Source organism: Biomphalaria glabrata, chromosome 4 (assembly GCF_947242115.1).
Source record: "Biomphalaria glabrata chromosome 4, xgBioGlab47.1, whole genome shotgun sequence".
In the NCBI taxonomy this organism is placed as follows: domain Eukaryota; kingdom Metazoa; phylum Mollusca; class Gastropoda; family Planorbidae; genus Biomphalaria; species Biomphalaria glabrata.
The window spans coordinates 43,811,156-43,831,752 of NC_074714.1; the positions used below are offsets into that span (position 1 = coordinate 43,811,156).

Sequence of the window (20,597 nt, forward strand, 5' to 3'; positions counted from 1 at the left end):
GATCAAAACGAAGGCATGATCTCAATGTTTCTTGAGAGAAAGTAATGAAGCATGTAATGGAAGGGATGAATTTACACAATTATCCAATTTAAATTAGTCAAACATCATGTAATCGAGAAGCCCAACATTAAAATTTTATTATCAAAGCTGCCTACCAATAGGCGTTTATTTTTGTTGTTGCTGTTGTTGTTGTTGTTTTGTTTAGTCAATTCGTATCAAATTTTATTTTGCTGCATTTTAATTTGAGTTTCATCCATGGATATGTATGGCCTTAAAATCAGTGAGAAAAAAAACACACATTTGAACTTAATAGATTCTCAAAAACATGCAGGGGGTCTAACGAAAATCGAAAATCAGGGCAAGGGGTCTACATGACACAAAAGTTTGGGAACCACTAACCTATATACTAATGTGTATAGTATTCAAGTTACACAAATATTTAAGTTGCATACTCTATAATAGTTTTGTACACTTCACCTCTGGCAGAAAGATCCAGTGAGCATCAAAACAAACTAATACATTTACATTCTACTTGACAAAAACCGTTACTAGAATGACTCAGAAATAAAGAAACACGGCAACCAGTTTCGCTGAGGATGGACTTCAAAGACTCAAACTTGTATCTTACCATGTCATATATTGCAGACGTTACTTCAAAAAAAAAAAAAAAGAAGATAATTGCATCCTACGCATAGATTTAATTCCTGTTCACTCCCAGTAAAATATGGAGACACAAAAGTATTTCATCATTGGACTCTGGACGATTATCCTTGGTTGAGTCAATGTCCATCCTGCCGTCTTTGCTTATTGGTCTAGTGATCTCCTCCATATTGGCTTTGGTCTCCCAAACCCTAACCCCACCACACAAGATCTGTCAACATTCTTTCTCCATTCTTCACTGTCATTTTCCTTTGATATAATTTCATTCTGATATTCTTTCTGAAAATATTGAAACCTGCCTATTTACATGCCTGGGTGGACCACTTTGGGGGCCACCTTTGAGTTTGTGTTTCTTTACAAACTGCCTTTATAACCTTGTTTTTTATTGCTTTATTGGTGCTTGCTGGGCAGTTTTCCAAGAGTGTAGTTTGAGATTTGTTCGGCTCTGTAACGCCTATTATATTTCGCAAGTATTTGTTGGTGGAGTCTGAGTGTTAAAACGCTTGGCTTCCGAACCGATGTCTCGGGTTCGAATCCTGGTGAAGACTGGGATTTTTTTATTTCAGGATCTTTAAGCGCCTCTGTATCCTAAGACTAAGACTAAGACTGCTTTATTGATCCTTACGGAAATTTGTTGTGATTACAAGGACCTCGAAAACGGCTAGAACAATTTTCTTAGAAGTTAGGCAGCTTATGTATATCTTTGGGGATAAATATTTCTAGCTAAGTATTAACAGATACATATACTTGACATTCAAATTCAAGGCAATCATAGCTGGTTTGGTCATATTGTTTGACACTATAATAAACGTACAAAAGTAATAAAATTGTAAAGAGAAGCTAGAAGATCGACGTCAAACGAAAATCACTCCTTTTTTTAAAATGTATTTTTTAAGATATCTTCTAATTGGGAAGAGTGAAGAAATGTTGTTACGCTAATCTTTAAGGGACAGTTGATGATTAAAAAAAGATCAAATAGCTAAGCTCAATTTCTTGCATTTTTTCCTTATTTATTAAGTTATAAATAAATATAAAAAACTGTATATAAGAAAAAAGTCTGTTACAGAAAATCGAACTCTGTACATTTGATATGAAAAGCCAAGTGCCACTCGACAATCGGAGTCAAAAAAATTTAAGGTTATTTATACGTACTTTGAATTACACCTTTTTCTGAAAGATAAATCTGCAATTATTAATTCAGTATTTGTAAATAATGTTTTAAAAGGTTGAACTTTATTTCACTGAAAACATTTTGTATCTTTTAAATTATTACCAGTCAAAAATATGAGCACGTTGAATGCTGACACTATATTTGACCTTAAAAATTCTAAGATTCTAAAATTCTTAACTTAGATAAATTGAAAATAGATGACATCCTTGCCAACAGTTACGTTCATTTGAAGGAATGACCTTTCGGTTTTGCCAGTCCGCCGATGTCTTCTATGTACTATTCTATGACGACCTTAACCAAAGATTTGAAAACATTCTTCACTTGGATATTCTTGACTGGGTGTTGAAATATTGATCCCTTTAGCGCGTGAGCAAACTAAATCTTACTCAGATGAATTCATACTAATGCAAGAGCAGCGCAATGAGCTATCCACAAACGAGGAGCTTATACCAATGTTTAATCAAGGATACCACAAATTCTGTCTACAAGACTTATTCCAAATTAATATCCTGCATTATGGCCAAATTATGGGTCATTGTTAATATTAGTGATTTTGTTGTTAACTTATCTGGTACAAGGGTTGTCCCAGCACGCACAGTCTGTCTCCATGCACTCCGGTCTTTGGCTATGTTTTCCCACATACTTTCACTGATGCCTGAGGCTCTCATGTCTCGCTTGCAGACATCTCTATATGTTAGTCTTGGGCGGCCCTTGGGTCTGACTCCTTCCACAAGCTCAGCATATAAGAGCTGAGAACAAAAGAATTGAAGCGGCTTTAATCAAGAGGGAAAAAAAGAAAGCTGCCCTGTCTGCTAGCCCTAAATCAGAGGCATACACATGTACGAATTGTGGCAAAGTCTGCCGTTCTAGAATTGGCTTGATTAGCCACACCAGATTCTGCCCCGTCTCAAGATTAAGCCAAAACCAGTGACTCACTTGGGCGCATCCATTGCCTTTCGAGACAAAAGGAGCCATATATATATATATATATATCTGGTACAATGTGAATTAATTGTCGTAATGAAGTTAATGGACCTCATCAAAAATAAATCCCCATTGCGCTAAATAAAATCAAAAATTTAAGTATTAATAATCAATTACTTTTTTAATTATATTAGCAAAATGTTAATAGAAGTATCATTTACACCTTAGAGGCCTAATATCAAAAGTGATATAAATCTTTGGGTAAATTAATTATATGCAGGTCTTATAACAACGAACGGTACATACTACTCATCTTAACATTGGACTTTTTTTTTTACAAGTCGTTTGTATTTGTGTTTTATGCTATGAGGGAAATCGATCACAAAAGAGCAAACTAGATGACCGGTCATTTCATCTTTGTTCACTTTATCCCCAGTTATTTCATTCCCAATTAAATATTTTTTCTTAGTCATTGTGTAATTGTGCTGTTAAGACTTTGCCTTAATCCCTCTTTACAGTTGGTATATAAATATGTTTATTTAGAATGCTTTTTTTTTTTTTGGGACATGTTATTATAGTGTTTATTGTGTTCTGCCTCCTCTCCATACTTGTTGAGAAATGAAATAATAGATGTCAATAAGTAGATCTATTGCAAAGCGAGATTTGTATTTTTAGCGGCCTCCGTAAGGGGAAAAAGCCGCTATTAGGTTTGTGCAAAATGTCCGTCTGTCCGTCTGTCCGTATGTCACACTCAGATCTCGAAAACTAGAAGAGATATGAAAAATATTATTTCATCATTAAATGCGGCTTGAAAAGTTTAGGTGCAACGGCTACTTTTGGTTTTCTAAAAGCAAACCGTTTAATTTATAAAATTAATTAATGCAAGCGATTTTTTCATAAAAATACACCAATTCTAAAACAATTACGTAAATGTAAGGGAGGCAATGTTACAATATGCTAACAAAGATAGACAATTTTTGTGTATTTTCAGTATCACTAAGTCAAATATATTTTTAAAATGTACAGGAAATGTTTACAACAAATATAAATAATAGTTAACGATGTTTTTTCTTGTCAACTAGCTGCTAAAATTAAAAGAAAACATTTCTGTTTGTTTATAAAGGCTAATAATGCATTTTGTATGTAAATATCACGCACATTTTTTTAAATGGACTTTTTATGCAGCGATTTTCGTGCAGTAGCGTAACGTCGCTACATGACCAGGTGCTAAACCAATTCCTTAAACTTTTTTTAAAAATCAGATTTTATTTATTTTTTCTTTAGTGCCCCCATCCGAATAAAAGAAGATTATTTTTGTGCGTTATGTCTGTTGGTCGTTCTGCCGTCACGATTAGATTAAAAAAACTAGAACTCTAAAAGCTATTGAAAATCTGATTTACACTTTAATGTTCCTCCCGTAACATCTCAATAGTTTTAATTATCTAAAAATTGATTGTTCCGGATTTTTTTGTGCAAAACTAATCAACCCCAACAAATGTTTGTTTGCTCTTCTAATTTATATTACATTCAATTTCCATGCTTAAACTTTGCAAAAACACATTATCAATAATATGTTGTTCCGTTTTTTATGTAAATAGCATATTAATGCTAAATCAAAATATATATACTGACTTATATTTCATTAAGTGTAAAAATGTTCCGGATATTGTTTTATAAAACATGAATTATGCCTAATGATTGTTTGAAATCGCATAATTTACTAATATTATACTTATATTATTTGACAATGCGTCACTATAATTTGGTTATCAATATCAAATTGTTCCGTATTTTCATCTTTAAACAAATTTTTAAAATATCGACAATAGGTTGTTCAGGGCTTTAGAAAAAAGTAATTTACTAGAATTGATTACTGAAAATTACTTTTTAGACATTTAATTTTTTTGCAAAGACATAACATAGAAGTTTTGTAATCGATAAAGAAAGTTCCGGATTTTGTTTCTTATAAATCGTCGCCAGAAATTTCCGAATTTATTTAAAATCTACTAACGCCAAATAATTGTTTGAACTCCCTCTTCTAATTAATTAACAAATAATCTTCTCATTTACGAAATAATGTTTTTACGGATTTTTATGAAAAATATTTTAGCTCACTACTCTCTTACAGTACATTTAACTTTCTACCTAAAACATTAAAAAATCTAATTATCGTTAATATTATGTTCCGATTTTTAAGGAAAACAGAATCCAAACACCAAAGTAAGGTATAAAAAATCTCTCCACATGGCTGTAGTACATCTAATTTTTATACGAGACCATCCAAAAAGTTTAATTAACGATATTACATTTATCTGAAATTCTCTTTTTCTTTTACTATTTATACAAACATCCGGAACAATCTATTATATAAACTTTTCAATTGTGTTCATACCTAAAAATTATTGCGATGTTTTGAAAGGTAGAATAAAGGTTAATCAATTTTTAATAACTTTTAGTTGTTTTTTTTTTTATATCACGATGACGGACAGACCGATTGACAGACAAAACGCAAAAAAAATGCGGCTTTGATCCTTTTTAAATAAATTCTATTAGAACTCAGTGCACCAATGTCTATGAACCCTCGTTAAATATCTCGTGTAAATAAAGACATTTTTTTTAAGGTACCGGTACTAGCCTATTGTGAGGTAATGGAATTTTTTTTCTTTGACGTCATATGAATGGACTCTTTAAATGTAATGTTAAAAGAACGCACTAGGTGCACCAATGTCTATTAACCCTCGAAAAATTGCTTGTATTAATAAAAACATATTTTAGTCTAACTAAGCCATGTGAGGTAGTGTTTTTTTTTCCTTTGACGTCATATGGAATGAATTCTTTAAAATAAATGCTAAAAGAACGCACTCGGTGCACCAATGTCTATGAACACTCGATAAATGGCTCTTAATGATAAAGGCGATTTTTATTCTAGCTAGGCCGTGTGACGTAGTGTTTTTGTTTCCTTTGACGTCATATGGAATGAATTCTTTAAATGAAATGCTTAAAGAACGCACTCGGTGCACCAAAGTCAATGAACACTCGGATAAATGGCTCGTATCGATGAAGGCGATTTTTAGTCTAGCTAGGCCGTGTGACGTAGTGTTTTTTTTTCCTCTGACGTTATATGGAATTAATTCTTCAAATGAAATGAAAAAAGAACTCGGTATAGTAATGTTTATTAAGCCTCGTTATGTGACTCGCGTTTAAAAAAGGAATGATATCTTGATTTAGATCTAATCTAGATTTTTTAAACTAGATCTAGATTTTTATTACAGTATATCTAGATCTGGATTTATATTCTAATTAAAATTATTTTAGAGTCTATATCTAGAATTTGTAGATCTGGTTTAGACTAAAATAGACTAGATTAAGATGTAGAATTTCAATTTCTAAACTTAAAGTGTAAAAAAAAAGTGTAGATTTTCATTTCCAAACGTTTTGATCAATATTATAATGTTTTAATATACTAAAACTAATATACTATTTTTTTTTATTTAATTTAAATTTAAATTTACAGCAAATGAATCTTTGAAACATTATTACTTTTGACCATCGGATGGCTGCCTGGTCGTGCGGTTTTCGCGCTAGACTGTCGTTCAGATTTATGGATGGTCCAGGGTTCAAACCCTGCCCGCTCCCATCCCCCGTCGTCCTGCGGGAGGTTTGGACTAGGAAGTAATTATCTTCAACTCTGAAGGAACATCCGAAACATGTAAAACATTTTACATCAAAATTAAATCACTTCTTGAATATTATTTGCGAATATGCAGATCCGACAGGGATCCGACTTCGACGGGGGCCGCCTCTGAGTTTATGTAACACAAACTCTCTTTGTAATCTTGTATTATATTGTTTCTATTGGATGTAGGATATTATACAGAAAGCAACTAAGACTACTTGAGCGCCTTCACCAAAGATGCTTGCGCTCCATCATTAACACACGGCGGCAAGACCGCACTACAAACAGCGATGTCGTTGTGAACGCCGGTAAGGCAGTATAGAGGGACTTCTTATGGTCCAACATCTACGCTGGGCAAGGCACGTATCCCGTATGGGGGACGAATGTATGCCAAAGGCAGTCTTTTTGGTGAGGTAAAAGGTGGACAACGTAACAGAGGTGCCCCACGGAAACGCTTTAAAGACCAGCTTAGACGCAAACTTGCCAAGCTGACATAAAAGAGAGCCCCTGATTGCACGCGGCCTCATAACGAGACAGCTGGAGGTCGCTCACAAAGGCCGCGGGATACAAATTTGAGAGCAAAAGAAAATCCGCTGCCGAGGACGGTGAAAAGAAAATCTTAACCGACCACCGGCGGACAATGGCTATGCTTGCCCTGGCTATAGGAAAAATATGTAGGTCACAGCTGGGGCTGCATAGCCACGGAAATACTGCATTCCTCATTAATCTTCGGACCCGAAGAAAAAAAATATTATTTTTATGTCAATATTATACCTCGCATATTGTATGATGTAATGATCGAAGGTCAAGGTGATGTGGAATTATATGATGTATGTATATTGTATTGTATGATGTAATGATCGAAGGTCAAGGTGATGTGGAATTATATGATGTATGTATATTGTATTGTATGATGTAATGATCGAAGGTCAAGGTGATGTGGAATTATATGATGTATGTATATTGTATTGTATGATGTAATGATCGAAGGTCAAGGTGATGTGGAATTATATGATGTATGTATATTGTATTGTATGATGTAATGATCGAAGGTCAAGGTGATGTGGAATTGTATGATGTATGTATATTGTATTGTATGATGTAATGATCGAAGGTCAAGGTGATGTGGAATTGTATGATGTATGTATATTGTATTGTATGATGTATGTATATTGTATTGTATGATGTATGTATATTGTATTGTATGATGTAATGATCGAAGGTCAAGGTGAGGTGGAATTGTATGATGTATGTATATTGTATTGTATGATGTAATGATCAAGGGCCAAGGTGAGGTGGAATTGTATGATGTATGTATATTGTATTGTATGATGTAATGATCAAGGGCCAAGGTGAGGTGGAATTGTATGATGTATGTATATTGTATTGTATGATGTAATGATCGAAGGCCAAGGTGAGGTGGAATTGTATGATGTATGTATATTGTATTGTATGATGTAATGATCGAAGGCCAAGGTGAGGTGGAATTGTATGATGTATGTATATTGTATTGTATGATGTAATGATCAAGGGCCAAGGTGAGGTGGAATTGTATGATGTATGTATATTGTATTGTATGATGTAATGATCGAAGGCCAAGGTGAGGTGGAATTGTATGATGTATGTATATTGTATTGTATGATGTAATGATCAAGGGCCAAGGTGAGGTGGAATTGTATGATGTATGTATATTGTATTGTATGATGTAATGATCGAAGGCCAAGGTGAGGTGGAATTGTATGATGTATGTATATTGTATTGTATGATGTAATGATCAAGGGCCAAGGTGAGGTGGAATTGTATGATGTATGTATATTGTATTGTATGATGTAATGATCAAGGGCCAAGGTGAGGTGGAATTGTATGATGTATGTATATTGTATTGTATGATGTAATGATCGAAGGCCAAGGTGAGGTGGAATTGTATGATGTATGTATATTGTATTGTATGATGTAATGATCGAAGGTCAAGGTGTGATGGAAGTATTGGAAGAGGTTTTGAGAGAAGAGAACGATTAAATTACTTATGATCCTGCCTCTGGTAACTTAGCTCCTGATTGGCATTTTCCACTTTATCTTTAACCAATCGTTCTTTCTTGAATATGGTCGCCAGCTGGTTGGTGGCCGATGCCTCAGACGGGACCACAGGCAGAGATGAGATGAGAAACAAAATAGAAATAATAACAAATAGAAATAATACAAAAACCATTTTATTTTAGATTTATTATGTTATATGTTGTTTACATGCAACGAAGACATAGGAAGTGTCATCCGTAGTAATAAAATGTGAATTTTTCTTGACATAAAGGCTATTGAAATAAAGAATTTACTCTAAGAATACATTGATCACCATAGTATTCTTTTGTGACAGTGTTCCGAGTCCATCCGTAACCCATACAGCAGGTAAATTAATTGATACAAAAGAAAACCAGTTGGTCATTATCCTGAACAAGTGAATAAAAAGCTATAAAGAATAGAGCATTGAATACATTTTTGAAAGATAACTTCATGTTTTGGTTTGTAGAATATTTTCTGGCTAGTTGAACACCATTCCAATGTTTATATATCAGGATATAAACTCTCTCTTCAACATAAGAGTAGGACGTCGTACTTATTAATTCTATCTGCCATCAGATTTCATTTGACGATCTTATTGACCAAAAACAAACTCTGTATCTTGAATAAAATTTATAACAAGAGTTAAACTAAAGTTCTGATTACTATGAGACATGTACTGGAACTATTTGTAAATATAATACAAAAGCATATTAAGGTCTCGTTTGTAAGTATAATAAAAAGGAACAACATAATGGATTTAAGTTTAAAACAATACAAAGTTTTAAAGGATGCTCTATATTTTGTCTCTATCAGTAAATGAAGTCTATGCAATATTTACTTTAACGAGGATATAAGGAAGAAAGCAAGTAGTCAAGAGAAAAAGTATTTAATATTAGTTTTGATAATTCACTCTTGAACCTGATTGTGTTTTCATAGCTCAATTTCTTCTATAGTCAAAAAAAAAAAAGGTTACTGAAAGAGAAACACTAGTTTGCCGAGATAAATGATTTTCGGGTCTGGATTTCTCACGCTCCTTATAAGAAAATTCAGCGTTGTAAGCCTAATTAATGTTCATTTGTGTAATAGTATAAATATTTATAATCTGTTTCAAATACCTATGTTGAATATGATTCTTATTAAGTATATAATTATATATCATATTGTATAGAACAACAATGGAAGAAATCAATTCATCAAAATGAAAATGTTATAGACTATGATTAGATAAATGAAATAATTTTGTGTCAGCAATCTATAATTAAAATTTGAAATGATATAATTAATCTAGTCCAGTGGGTACTTATTAAGCACATAATAACGGTATTAAGTATTAAGATTTATCTTCCCCCCCCCTCTCATTATTTGAGTAGGTAGAAAGATCTGGAATCAATTATTATAAATATGTACTACCCCAGGCATCTTCTTTCTACAGCACACGGCTACCTCTGAGAACATAATGTTTTTTTTTTAGTTTTTGTTTTAAACTATTAGTGTATTGTATTGAATTTAATAATGACCTTCCAGTGCAGTGGAATCAATGTTAGAATTTCAAACATCCAACAAGGCTTAGTAGGGAAGGGAAGGTTGAGCTCTTGAATCTTGGCTCTTTGGGCCTAGTAATTATGTCTCATTAAATGTTTGGCTGAATCATTTTAAAACTAAGTATGCAGGTCTGATGAGGCGTCACGTGAGAGAAACTATCAATCTTGGAGCAACCTTGAAATAACACTGAAATGAATATAATAAAGCAAGGCGACTTACATATATTTTGTAATGCTGCATAAGTTTAAATTTAGTATGTAATTTATGTTTAAAAAAGAAAGTTAATATATCTAATAATATAACTTTATATATTCTACCGTCAGTTATAAGATTTAGACCTTAATCCAAACGTATCACTGAAAAGACTACTAGGCCTGTACCAACAAACTGCTATATCAACAGTTGGTTTAAGACGCTGACACCCCATGATCGTGTAAAAGAATTGCTGATTTAGTTGTTGTTTTGAAGTAACAGCCTTAAATTATAAAGTCTTGAAAAAAAATATTTAAGATGTCGTCTGCTAATAAATTTATCACAGATGCAGTGGTGCTGACTAATCCTACCATCGACCCTCTTATACTGGACATCGTGATTCTTATCGTCGGGTGTTTCCTGACATTTCTCGTCTGTTTATTTGGGATTGGGGCTAACGTCGTGAACATAATGGTGTTCCGAAAGCAAGGCTACCAAGATGGCGTAAACGTCACACTGACTGCCCTGGCCATCAGTGACCTGGGTGGCCTGATATTCGACCTGGTGTACGCGGTAATGTTAAATCCATACATCCTTGAGACGGACGTGGTGGTATCCAAAATAGTTATCTTGTTCGTAACTGGATTCACTTTCGAGTACTTCACCCGCGTCAGCAGCGTAATAACGGCATTCGCTGCCCTGGAGAGGTGCGTCTGCGTGACCCAGCCTCTCAAAGTTAAGGATATATTCACCAAAAAAGTGTCAGTAGTGGTAAACACGAGCATCTTTTTGATCTACTCTCTGTACTTGTTGCTTCAGTTCATTACTATGTACTTTGAATGGACTTTCATTCCGGGTCGAAATATGACAGTCTACGCGGTCTACTTCAATAGCAGGAGAGCGGTCATGTTCCCCATCACGTACTACGTCACAGACATGATCCTCCCTTACGGCACCTACCTCATACTCATGTGTTGCTGTACCTTGCTTTTTATTAAACTCAAGTCCAAAGCCAAGTGGAGGCAGCAAGTCTCCACCTCGGTAGACAAAGCTTCTCACATCACTTCCAAGGAGCGAAAGTCTGCGAGGATGTTCATGACCGTCTCCTTCATGTGTGTGGTGCTTCTCCTGCCCCAGTCCCTCGTGTATTCTGCCACGATATTCGTTAAGGCTCTCGCGTTGAATGGCTCCCACAGCGATCTCAGGCACGTTTTCAGTACTTGCACCAATTTACTGAAGATCAGCAACTCTAGTTTTACAATCTTCATCTACTACACCATGAGTACAAAGTACAGACTAGAGTTTCAGAAAATGTTCGCAAAAAATAAAACAAACTTCAAGCTACAAGATGGGGAAAACAATTAAAAGCAAAACAAACTCACTTGTCCATATTATTTATAAAGTGTAAAATGCATTATATAGGCTTCTAAGAAAGAAAGTATATAAATTTAGTGTTGTATATTGGTTTAGTGTACTGAAATTCTTTTTTCTGCTAAAAAAAATGCAGGAAATTTGTTAAGTTATTATTATTTAATAAACGAGGGACAAATCAAATATTTTCTAAGCAAGCAGACTGGCCACCTAGAGGAGGGGGGGGGAGGGGGGAGAACCCGTACACCAGTCAGGGGCCAATAAAAAGAGGGGGAGGGGGTGTCCACGCTTTTTCTTTAAATCGTAGTATACCAAAGGCAGTGTTTCTTAAACTGTGTTCCGCGAGGCCTGACTAGGTGATCCACAAACTACTGGAATATTAAACTAGTTCGCCTACACGTGAATTAATCTCTAAGTAAATGTAAAAAAAAAAGATTTTTATTAGTTCTTCTTGGTAACAAAATAAATTCTATGACATCACTATGACCTTTGAACTGATCCAGATTGTGACTATAACTTTAAACAAAGATACAATAAAACATCTACCATCAAGTGATTTCTAGTCCAGTTTTTCTAAAGAGTACTACACTATTTTAAAACAGCAATCGTTATTTTAATTTAGATTCCTATAACCTATTTGTGCGAAACAAGATTTTCTTATGTCAAATTTATATCTATTAGATATCAGGTTACTTATATCGTGCTTGATATCAGGAATTTTCACAATATCATCAAAGTCATCAAACCATATATATATATATATAAATATATGCATAAACCTAAAGAATAAAGAATGTGCGAAGTGTTCCGTTACGGAGACAGTTTGGGAAACACGACCTTTGGGAATTTTATGATCACGTAGTGCACCTGTCAAGGTCTCAAGAGATGTGTAAACAGGAAGCTTACTTTAACAATGGTTTCGCGAACATTCGTGTTGTTAAGCAGAAGATTTGAGAATGAAAGCAAGTTAATTAAAAATGAAAAGGTTTTAATTTAATTTCGGTTCGATTACCTGCTTTACAGACACTGAAATCAACACAAATAAGTTTTTTACACTGTTTAGTATATTTGTTCTGTCTTGGCCGGCTGTATGACTGTAATACTTATTAAACATTTCTTTAATAATCTTCACCACCTTCACCTATCCCTTAGTCTGTCAAAATGTTGGGGCGCTACACATAATCTGTCCGCTGACTTCCTCCATTCATCTTTTTCTTTTGCCATAAATAAAATACAGCATCGACCTTCGCTAGACTCAGACAAGGAGTTTGGAAAACTAGACGCTTTACTACAGTGACCAAAATGGAGGTCTACAATGTACACTGTACAGCAGTGAGTCGTGAACTAACAATGCAAATCACGAGAGAAAACTCATTCCACTGGTGCTGCCACCGTAGGATCCTGAAAATCACATGGCAAGAGAGAGTGTGTACCACTGAGATACTTGCCCGAAGTGTTCTTCTTCCCAGCACCTTTACTGTCCTCAAACAACGCCGCCTGAGCTGGCTTGGTCATGTCCGTCGAATGGAGGACAATCGCATTCCAAAAGTCATTCTTTATGGACAACTTGCATCTGGATTAAGAAAAACTGGCCGCCCCCTACCTCCATTACGTGGATGTAATCAAACAAGACCTCAAAGTAGTGAATATTGATACTGACCATTGCGAAGATATAGCCTTAGACCGCACTACGTGGAGAGAGATGATAACCAAGAAAGCTATGGACAGTAAAAAAAACAACATAAGCCTCAGCTCTAGAAGAAAAGTGTGCCAAACGAAAAATGGCCGGCTCCTCTACCACCAAAGCAAAAGCCACATTAACATACGGTATATGAGGACGGAAATGTCTCTCCAAAATAGGGCTCCACGGTCACATGAACAATAAACCATAGTCGTTTCCGACCGAAGGAGGCCACAAGTAGATCTTCCGGTCGGTAAAAGGCCTGTCACTCTTGAAAGTTGTCTTTCCATCGCGTTCTTTGTTTCTTCTTTTCCGGTTCTGTCCCATCAAGGATGTTTTGTTTTTAACAGCAGCACATAAAGCTATTGATGTTCTGGTATAAATATTTTTATTTCCATGTAAGATTACATCACTAAAAACATTCATATCACTAATATGATCACTAATCAAATCACTAATAAATTATAAATAAATAGCATTAAACAATAATTACATGTGCACACTGATAAAAATGTTGTTTATGTATGTATATTTAGTTAAATACAATATCTTTTAATATTTATAAGCAATATGGAGTCCACATAATTTAGAAAAATGACCCCTGATTAAATGAGTTTATGTCAAAATATACAATCACATAACCTCGTCAGTCGCGACGTGGTTTCATCTGGCCCGCTGAAACGTCGGCACATGTAGAAATTTACCCCCCCCCCCCCACATACACACACACCTTTTATTTCTCAAACCAAAAATTAAGAAATATATCTTTGCCATGACATTTAAAATGTGTAGGTTTATGAAATGGGAGAGCCAAAGAAACTACAAGTGGACTCTGAAGTTTGGATCTAACAGGAAAAGTTGAAAGGATCTTTATGTATATTTGTTTATAAATATGTGTGTGTGTGTGGTTTATTTTTACAAATCTTATATCGAATCACTTTGTCTGGTACAAATTTTGAACACGTCATTTCTCCAACACCTATTCTCGGATCAAGCTGAAAATTTACAGAATTATTTATTTTACCAGACAAAACATGAATCATTATAACAAACATTAATTAGTCAAATAGTTACTGTTATTAATTATTTGATTGATTCCAAAAAGGGAAAATAATGCTTCAAGTATTAATTAATAGCTACATGTAATTATGTGGGGTTAAGTCCACTTAGACAATTGTACATGTTATTTCTCCAACATCTATTCTCGAATCATGTTCAAAATTTACGAACTATTTACTGTACCTAACAAAACGTGGATCGTTTGAAAATTAACCAGATAATTATTGAAAATTAATTATTTTGTTTGATATCGAAAAAGGGAAATAAATTCTACATTACTGGGATATTTAGTTGTAAATTTGAGTTTTTTCCCCGTTCGATAAGCATTGGCTTTTCAACAAGTATTTTGTATGCATTGCTTATATTCTTACATTTGCTTTAAACCCCATATCTTATTCTCACATCCTTCCAATACTATGTGTCACTTCAATAGGCAATACGGGAGATGAGTCTGCATCAGAGCCCACAAGTGAATAAGTTTCCAGCGACATGTTAAATACGTTTGTGGTTCAATGTTTGAAATTAAGTTACATAGTTAGTGTAGAAATTAAAACATCTGAACTACTCAATACCATTGTAAAAAAAATACTTAATTTCAGATCTGGAGTAGCTACATGCCCTTTAAAATTCATCTATTTCCCTATAAGCAATGTGCAGCTACATCGAAACATTTAATAAGAAACAAAATGGTTGAAATAAAAGTGGTCAGCTTTCTGTTTCTTTATTTTTTAATCGAACATCGTTAAAACACAAAAATCATCACGTAGACCAAACCACAAAACATTAGGAGTACAACACAATGTATTTCAATAAAAAAAGCACCCATTTTTTAAAATAATATTATTATAACTCTTCCTGGTACATGAGCTCCAGACGTTACAGAAGATATGACTTGTGCACTATTCTTTCTAGAACGAAGATACAATGTTTTGGAGAGACAGAAGTGTCCGTCCAAGTGACCAAGACGACAATGTCAGTGCTCCATTTCAACTGAAACACGAGATAGAGACGCTCTTATTCCCAAGTCTGCTACGAGGTTGTCGACGTTGACCTGAGGCAACACATTGAAGCTGTGGTCGGTGTCGTAGCGGAGGAGTCCGAAGAACAGCATGAAGAACTAGTGAAATCGGAAGTGAACTACAACGGAAGGGTTACTTTAGTCGAAGTGTGAAGAACTGATGAACATGAAGATAGGACCGTAACGGTGGAGTGTAAGACTGAAAGGGTGAGTGAGTGAGTGTGTGTGTATTTGTGTGAGTGTGTGTGTGTGCGCTTGTGTGTGTGTGTGTGTGTGTTCATCGTCTCAGCCATTTTTATCCCATCGTTTTGTTGCCTCCCTTGGATTTACAACTGGTGTCAGAAAGTGACAGTTGTCTGCCCTCAACGGAAGTGAGATCTTCAATGACCTATTTGAAAGACCAGTGTTGAACAGCTCAGCACGTCTTCCACAGGCCCTGACTAATAACGATTAGGATACTGAAACGATCTTATTCAGAAAGAACCGGGCATCAGCGACTCTTTTACCGTATTGGCACAAAGTGGTATCGCTACTGGACTAAATGGGAAAAGAATTAGACATATTCTAAACAATATGAGGGGCGACGCGGTGGCCGAGTGCTAAGCGTTTTGCTGAGTTTTTTTTTTCGGGCGCCACTGAGTCCACACAACTCTAATGGTTACCTGACTTTAGTTGGGGAAAGTGAAAGCGGTTGGTAGTTGTACTTGCCACATGACACTTTGATCGTTAACCGTTGGCCAAAGAAACAGATGACCTTAACATCGTCCGCCCTTATAGATCGCAAGGTCTGATAGGAGAACTTTAGTTTTAGACTTTTAGACAATATGAAGAGAGAACAAAGAGAAGATGAACACCAAGATTGGGGGACTAACGTTTATTTTTTGCTACAGTTAAACGTAACAAGAGTTGCTCAATTAGCCGAGCAGATCCAGACAACGTTGGACATACGTCTACAAATGTTTCTGTGAACCTGACAGAACTCTGTTTGTCTATCAGAGACTAGGAGGAGAACTCAAAGTTTGACCACTGCACCATTTCCGAGACGTTTCCTTTGCTACAACGTGACAGTGTCAAATACCTGTACCTAGCCAATCAAAGATCAAGTCGATCAAACAACTGCCAACAAAATATGATGGCCATCACTTGAAGGAGTAGCCATGCATTATTCTTTGTTATGGCGTGTGTTTTGTGTGTTTCTATGGTGACGGTGGGAAGAGGTTAGCTATGCAGTGGGAATGATGCAATATAAGTGGCATAGTCGTCAGCTGTCTTAAGAAAACAGACGAATCCAAATTGCAAGAGTGAAAAAACTTTTTTTTAGTTAGATTTTGTTCAAAATACTATTTTAAATTGTTACTGAAGTCTACTATATTTATTTATTTCATCTTAAGTTACTTTTTTCTTATATCGTAATAAAAGTTCCATTTAGTTTTATTCACAAAGAAGTTATTCAAGTTAATTCAAGTGTTACAAGTTAAGATAAAATAAGCCTACAGCGTTTTAGTAGACTACCAGCAGTTAGTTTAAGCTTCTTAGTATCTCATTTTAAAAAAAAACCAGCTCAGCTCTGACAGGTATGGGAATCAAATGCTCTAATCCGGTTTTTTAACTGTTTTTTTTTCCTTGGTTTCTCAGATTCATCTGTAGTACGCTGTCAGTGCAAGTTATTGTAGCATTGTTTGGTTTCTTTCTCTGAAATCTTTTAAAAGATGTTAGTTCATCGTTTGACGTTCATAAGTCCTAAGTTTCTAGGAATTGAACATGAAAGCGTTGCATCCTGTAACGAATGTAAAAAGATGACAATCTAATATCTGGTCATTGTAAGAGATAACACAAATATATCTATAGCACAGACATTGGACTGTAAGATAGAGCGTAGCTTGCTCCATTCTTCTTCAAATCTAGAAGCGAAATTACAAATAAAGTTTGTCACTTCAATGGGAATGGTCATAACGTATGCAACATATGGAGTCGAAATGAATACGATCCAAGTCTGGAATTTAAATACAACGCTGAAACACAGGCGATGAAAAATTGACCTTAACTTGGAGTTGTCGAAACACTTATTGTAATGAACAGGCACTGTAGTTGCTAAAAGCACAATAATTCTGTACATTAGATTGAATGTATTAAAATGTAGATCTTCGTTATTTAACTTTAATACTGATTTTGCATTTTTCTAATCTCTCTTTTTATACACTTTTCACTGTTTCAGAAGGATTCCACTAACCTCATATAAATTCTAGACTATTGTTTTTAATAGTCTTCATCTTCACCTTAGTGTTGGTGATCGGATATTCCCGAGACTTTCTAGAGTAGACTTGCTGAATAGTTACATCATATTTGAAACTTTCGCGTGTTCTCATTACTTGTTGACAATTTAATTGACAACACAAGAGAGACACAAAAGTATTCGTTCATCTCAAGCTTTTTACATTTCCATTTAGACATGATACTGCCTGCTGTTTCATTTCTTCTAAAGGCCTTTGTTTAGTTCGTGTAACAAGTGATACTATTTCATTTGGATACCAGCCATACCCGAGATTTCTTCCCGACTTTAATTGAAATGGTTGTTTAGAAGTATAACCGTTGGTCTTAACAAAAATAAAAAAAAAGATCCTTTGTTGTTTAAAGTTGTTTTATTTAGCTATTCTTAAACTGGTCTCTAGATAGATTTCAATACATTCACTTATATAACAATAGTAAATATATGAAATCGATGCATGAAAAAGAAAATAGAAAGTTTACTCTATAATTTGAGACAATTAATAAATGTAATGTGATTATTTGCCTAGAAATAATGATAAGATGAAGTTAACTACGCTATTAATTTCTGTAGGTGGCTTTTTTATGTGATCTCTAGTAGTAGTTTGCAGATAATGAAAGTCTGGTGTCTGCTGAATTACCGCTAATTACAGGAGCTAGAAAGTTTGAGAATCCAAATGATATTTTAAATATATATTTATAAATTGGTTACGATTGACAAGACTTTGAATCTTTCCTTTCGTCTGCTAAAAAATGTTTATTTTTAAAACTTCTGTTCCAGTTTCTTTTGTTTCGGATACCATAGTGTAGGATATATTTTCTCCAGGACAATAAACTTGTTTGATATTTTAATTATCAGGGGCCAGACATTCATTACATTTTCTTTAATAAAAACTTTAATAATCAATGTGTGGATTTAGAATTGGGGAAAGGAGATGGGACGTCGGTTATATGAATATTTAACTTAACGCCACAGATTAAATGATTTAAGTCGTTCTATGACGCTATAATTATGTAACAAAGAGCAGATAGAAAGGTTAGATAAGAAACTCATTACACAACATAACAAATATCCCATCAAAGTTGTTCAATTAATTGGTTTACTTTGTAAATGTATGTATTGCATTATATCGAAAATAAACAATTCAGCATATATTTTTAGTTTTATATTATACGTATTGGACAAAGTAACAGAATTAATGCAGAGATTAAATAAGTAGTCCCTAAGTCACCATAGGATGGACTGCGACTTCTTTAGCTTAAGCTGACTTACATCATTGGGTCTTCTTAGCCATATCAGGAATCGATCATTTATTTATTTACTTTTGAGTAAAAAAAAAGACCATAAAATAAAAAACTGAAAACAAATTACATTGCAAAAAATGTCTGCCTCTAATAAATTCATCACCGATGTTCTTATTAGTTTTAATCCAACTTTCGATCCTCTTATACTGGACATTTTACTTCTTGTAGTTGGCTGTGTCTTTACTGTGTTCGTCTGTCTGTTCGGTATTGCTGCTAATATCGTGAACATACCGCTGTTTCGAAAGCTGGGCTACCAAGATGGTGTCAATGTTTCTCTGACTGCCCTGGCCATTAGCGACCTGTGCGGTCTGATATTTGAACTTGTGTACTCTGTCTTATTAAATCCTTACATCCTGGAGAAAGAATTGGTGGTTTCTAAAATTGTTATAGGCTTCATAACTTACTACTTGTTTGAATATTTTACAAGGGTCAGTGGCGTGATAACTGCTTACGCCGCTTTGGAGCGCTGTCTGTCTGTGACCTGGCCACTGAAAGTCAAAATGATAATCACAAATAAAGTGTCCGTGGCGGTCAACTGGAGTATATTTATGTTATACTCTCTATACCTGTTTCCTCAGTTTTTCACCACGTATTTTGACTGGACTTATGTCCCAGAACGAAACAAAACAGTGTATGTTATTTATTTAACTAGCAGGAGAGCGGAAGTGTTTCCTATAACCTATTACATCACGGACATGCTCCTTCCCTGCAGCACCTACATTGTCCTCATCACATGCTGCACGACTCTCTTTGTGAAGCTCAAGTCTAAGGCCAAATGGAGGCAGCTGGTATCAAGCTCTTGCGACAAGGTTTCTCATGTCAACAGAAAGGAGCTCAAGTCTGCAAGGATGTTCATGGCTGTCTCCTTCATGGCCGTGGTGCTTCTCCTGCCCCAGTCCGTGATGTTTTCTGTCTTGATCTTCATTAGGGCTCTAGCGATGGACGGCCAATACGGGGATCTGAGACATGCACTTAATACTTGTGTCAATTTACTGAAGATCAGCAACTCTAGTTTCACTATATTCATCTACTATAACATGAGTACCAAGTACAGATTTGAGTTTCAGAGAATGTTGGCGAAATTTAAATCAAACGTGAAATTACAACCGGAAATTCACAAGTGATTGTAAAAAAATGAAAGACGTGACACTTTTAAACAAAACAATTTTCACAAAGCTTATATCAACTCTGTCTGTCTGTCTGTCTGATAAAAAGTCTGTACACATTATTACCCCGACACCCAACCTCCATTCAAGCTAAAATTTTGAACAATTATTTCTGGTATCTGACAACACAAGAATCAATAGAACAAAATCAACCAATTATTGATTAACTATTGGTAATTAATTATTTTGTTTGGTATCTCGAACAAGGTAAAGAAATTGTTCTTGACTGAAGTAGTGGTATAAGCTGAATTTGACCCAATTATGGGTCCCCGCTCTAAATTGAAACAAACAATATATAGCTAACTATACATTCTTCGCTAGTCATAAGTACCTCACTAGCACTGTGGTTAACACGTCGGCCTGAGAATGACGTTCCATTTTATTTATTTTTTTGTTTTTTTGTTAATGTTTTTGAAAAACTTATTACGGTAAGATCCCCCCAGATATCCCTTTCTTTCTCCCCTCCCTCCCTATGTTCCCAACTGGTCCAGAGAAGTGATAGGATCACA

The 20,597-nt window shown here is 34.9% G+C and overlaps 2 protein-coding genes across 2 annotated transcripts; both read left to right on the forward strand.

Moving 5' to 3' along the window:
• The first annotated feature begins 10,541 nt into the window (after positions 1–10,541).
• Positions 10,542–11,588, forward strand: LOC106072533 (uncharacterized). The gene has a single exon (XM_013232917.2). It carries the CDS (start codon positions 10,542–10,544, stop codon positions 11,586–11,588), a length of 1,047 nt encoding a protein of 348 aa, XP_013088371.2.
• Positions 11,589–18,999: 7,411 nt separating this feature from the next.
• Positions 19,000–20,046, forward strand: LOC106072534 (uncharacterized). Its single transcript, XM_013232918.2, has one exon. The coding sequence runs from the start codon at positions 19,000–19,002 to the stop codon at positions 20,044–20,046; it is 1,047 nt and encodes a 348-aa protein (XP_013088372.2).
• Positions 20,047–20,597: the final 551 nt, after the last annotated feature.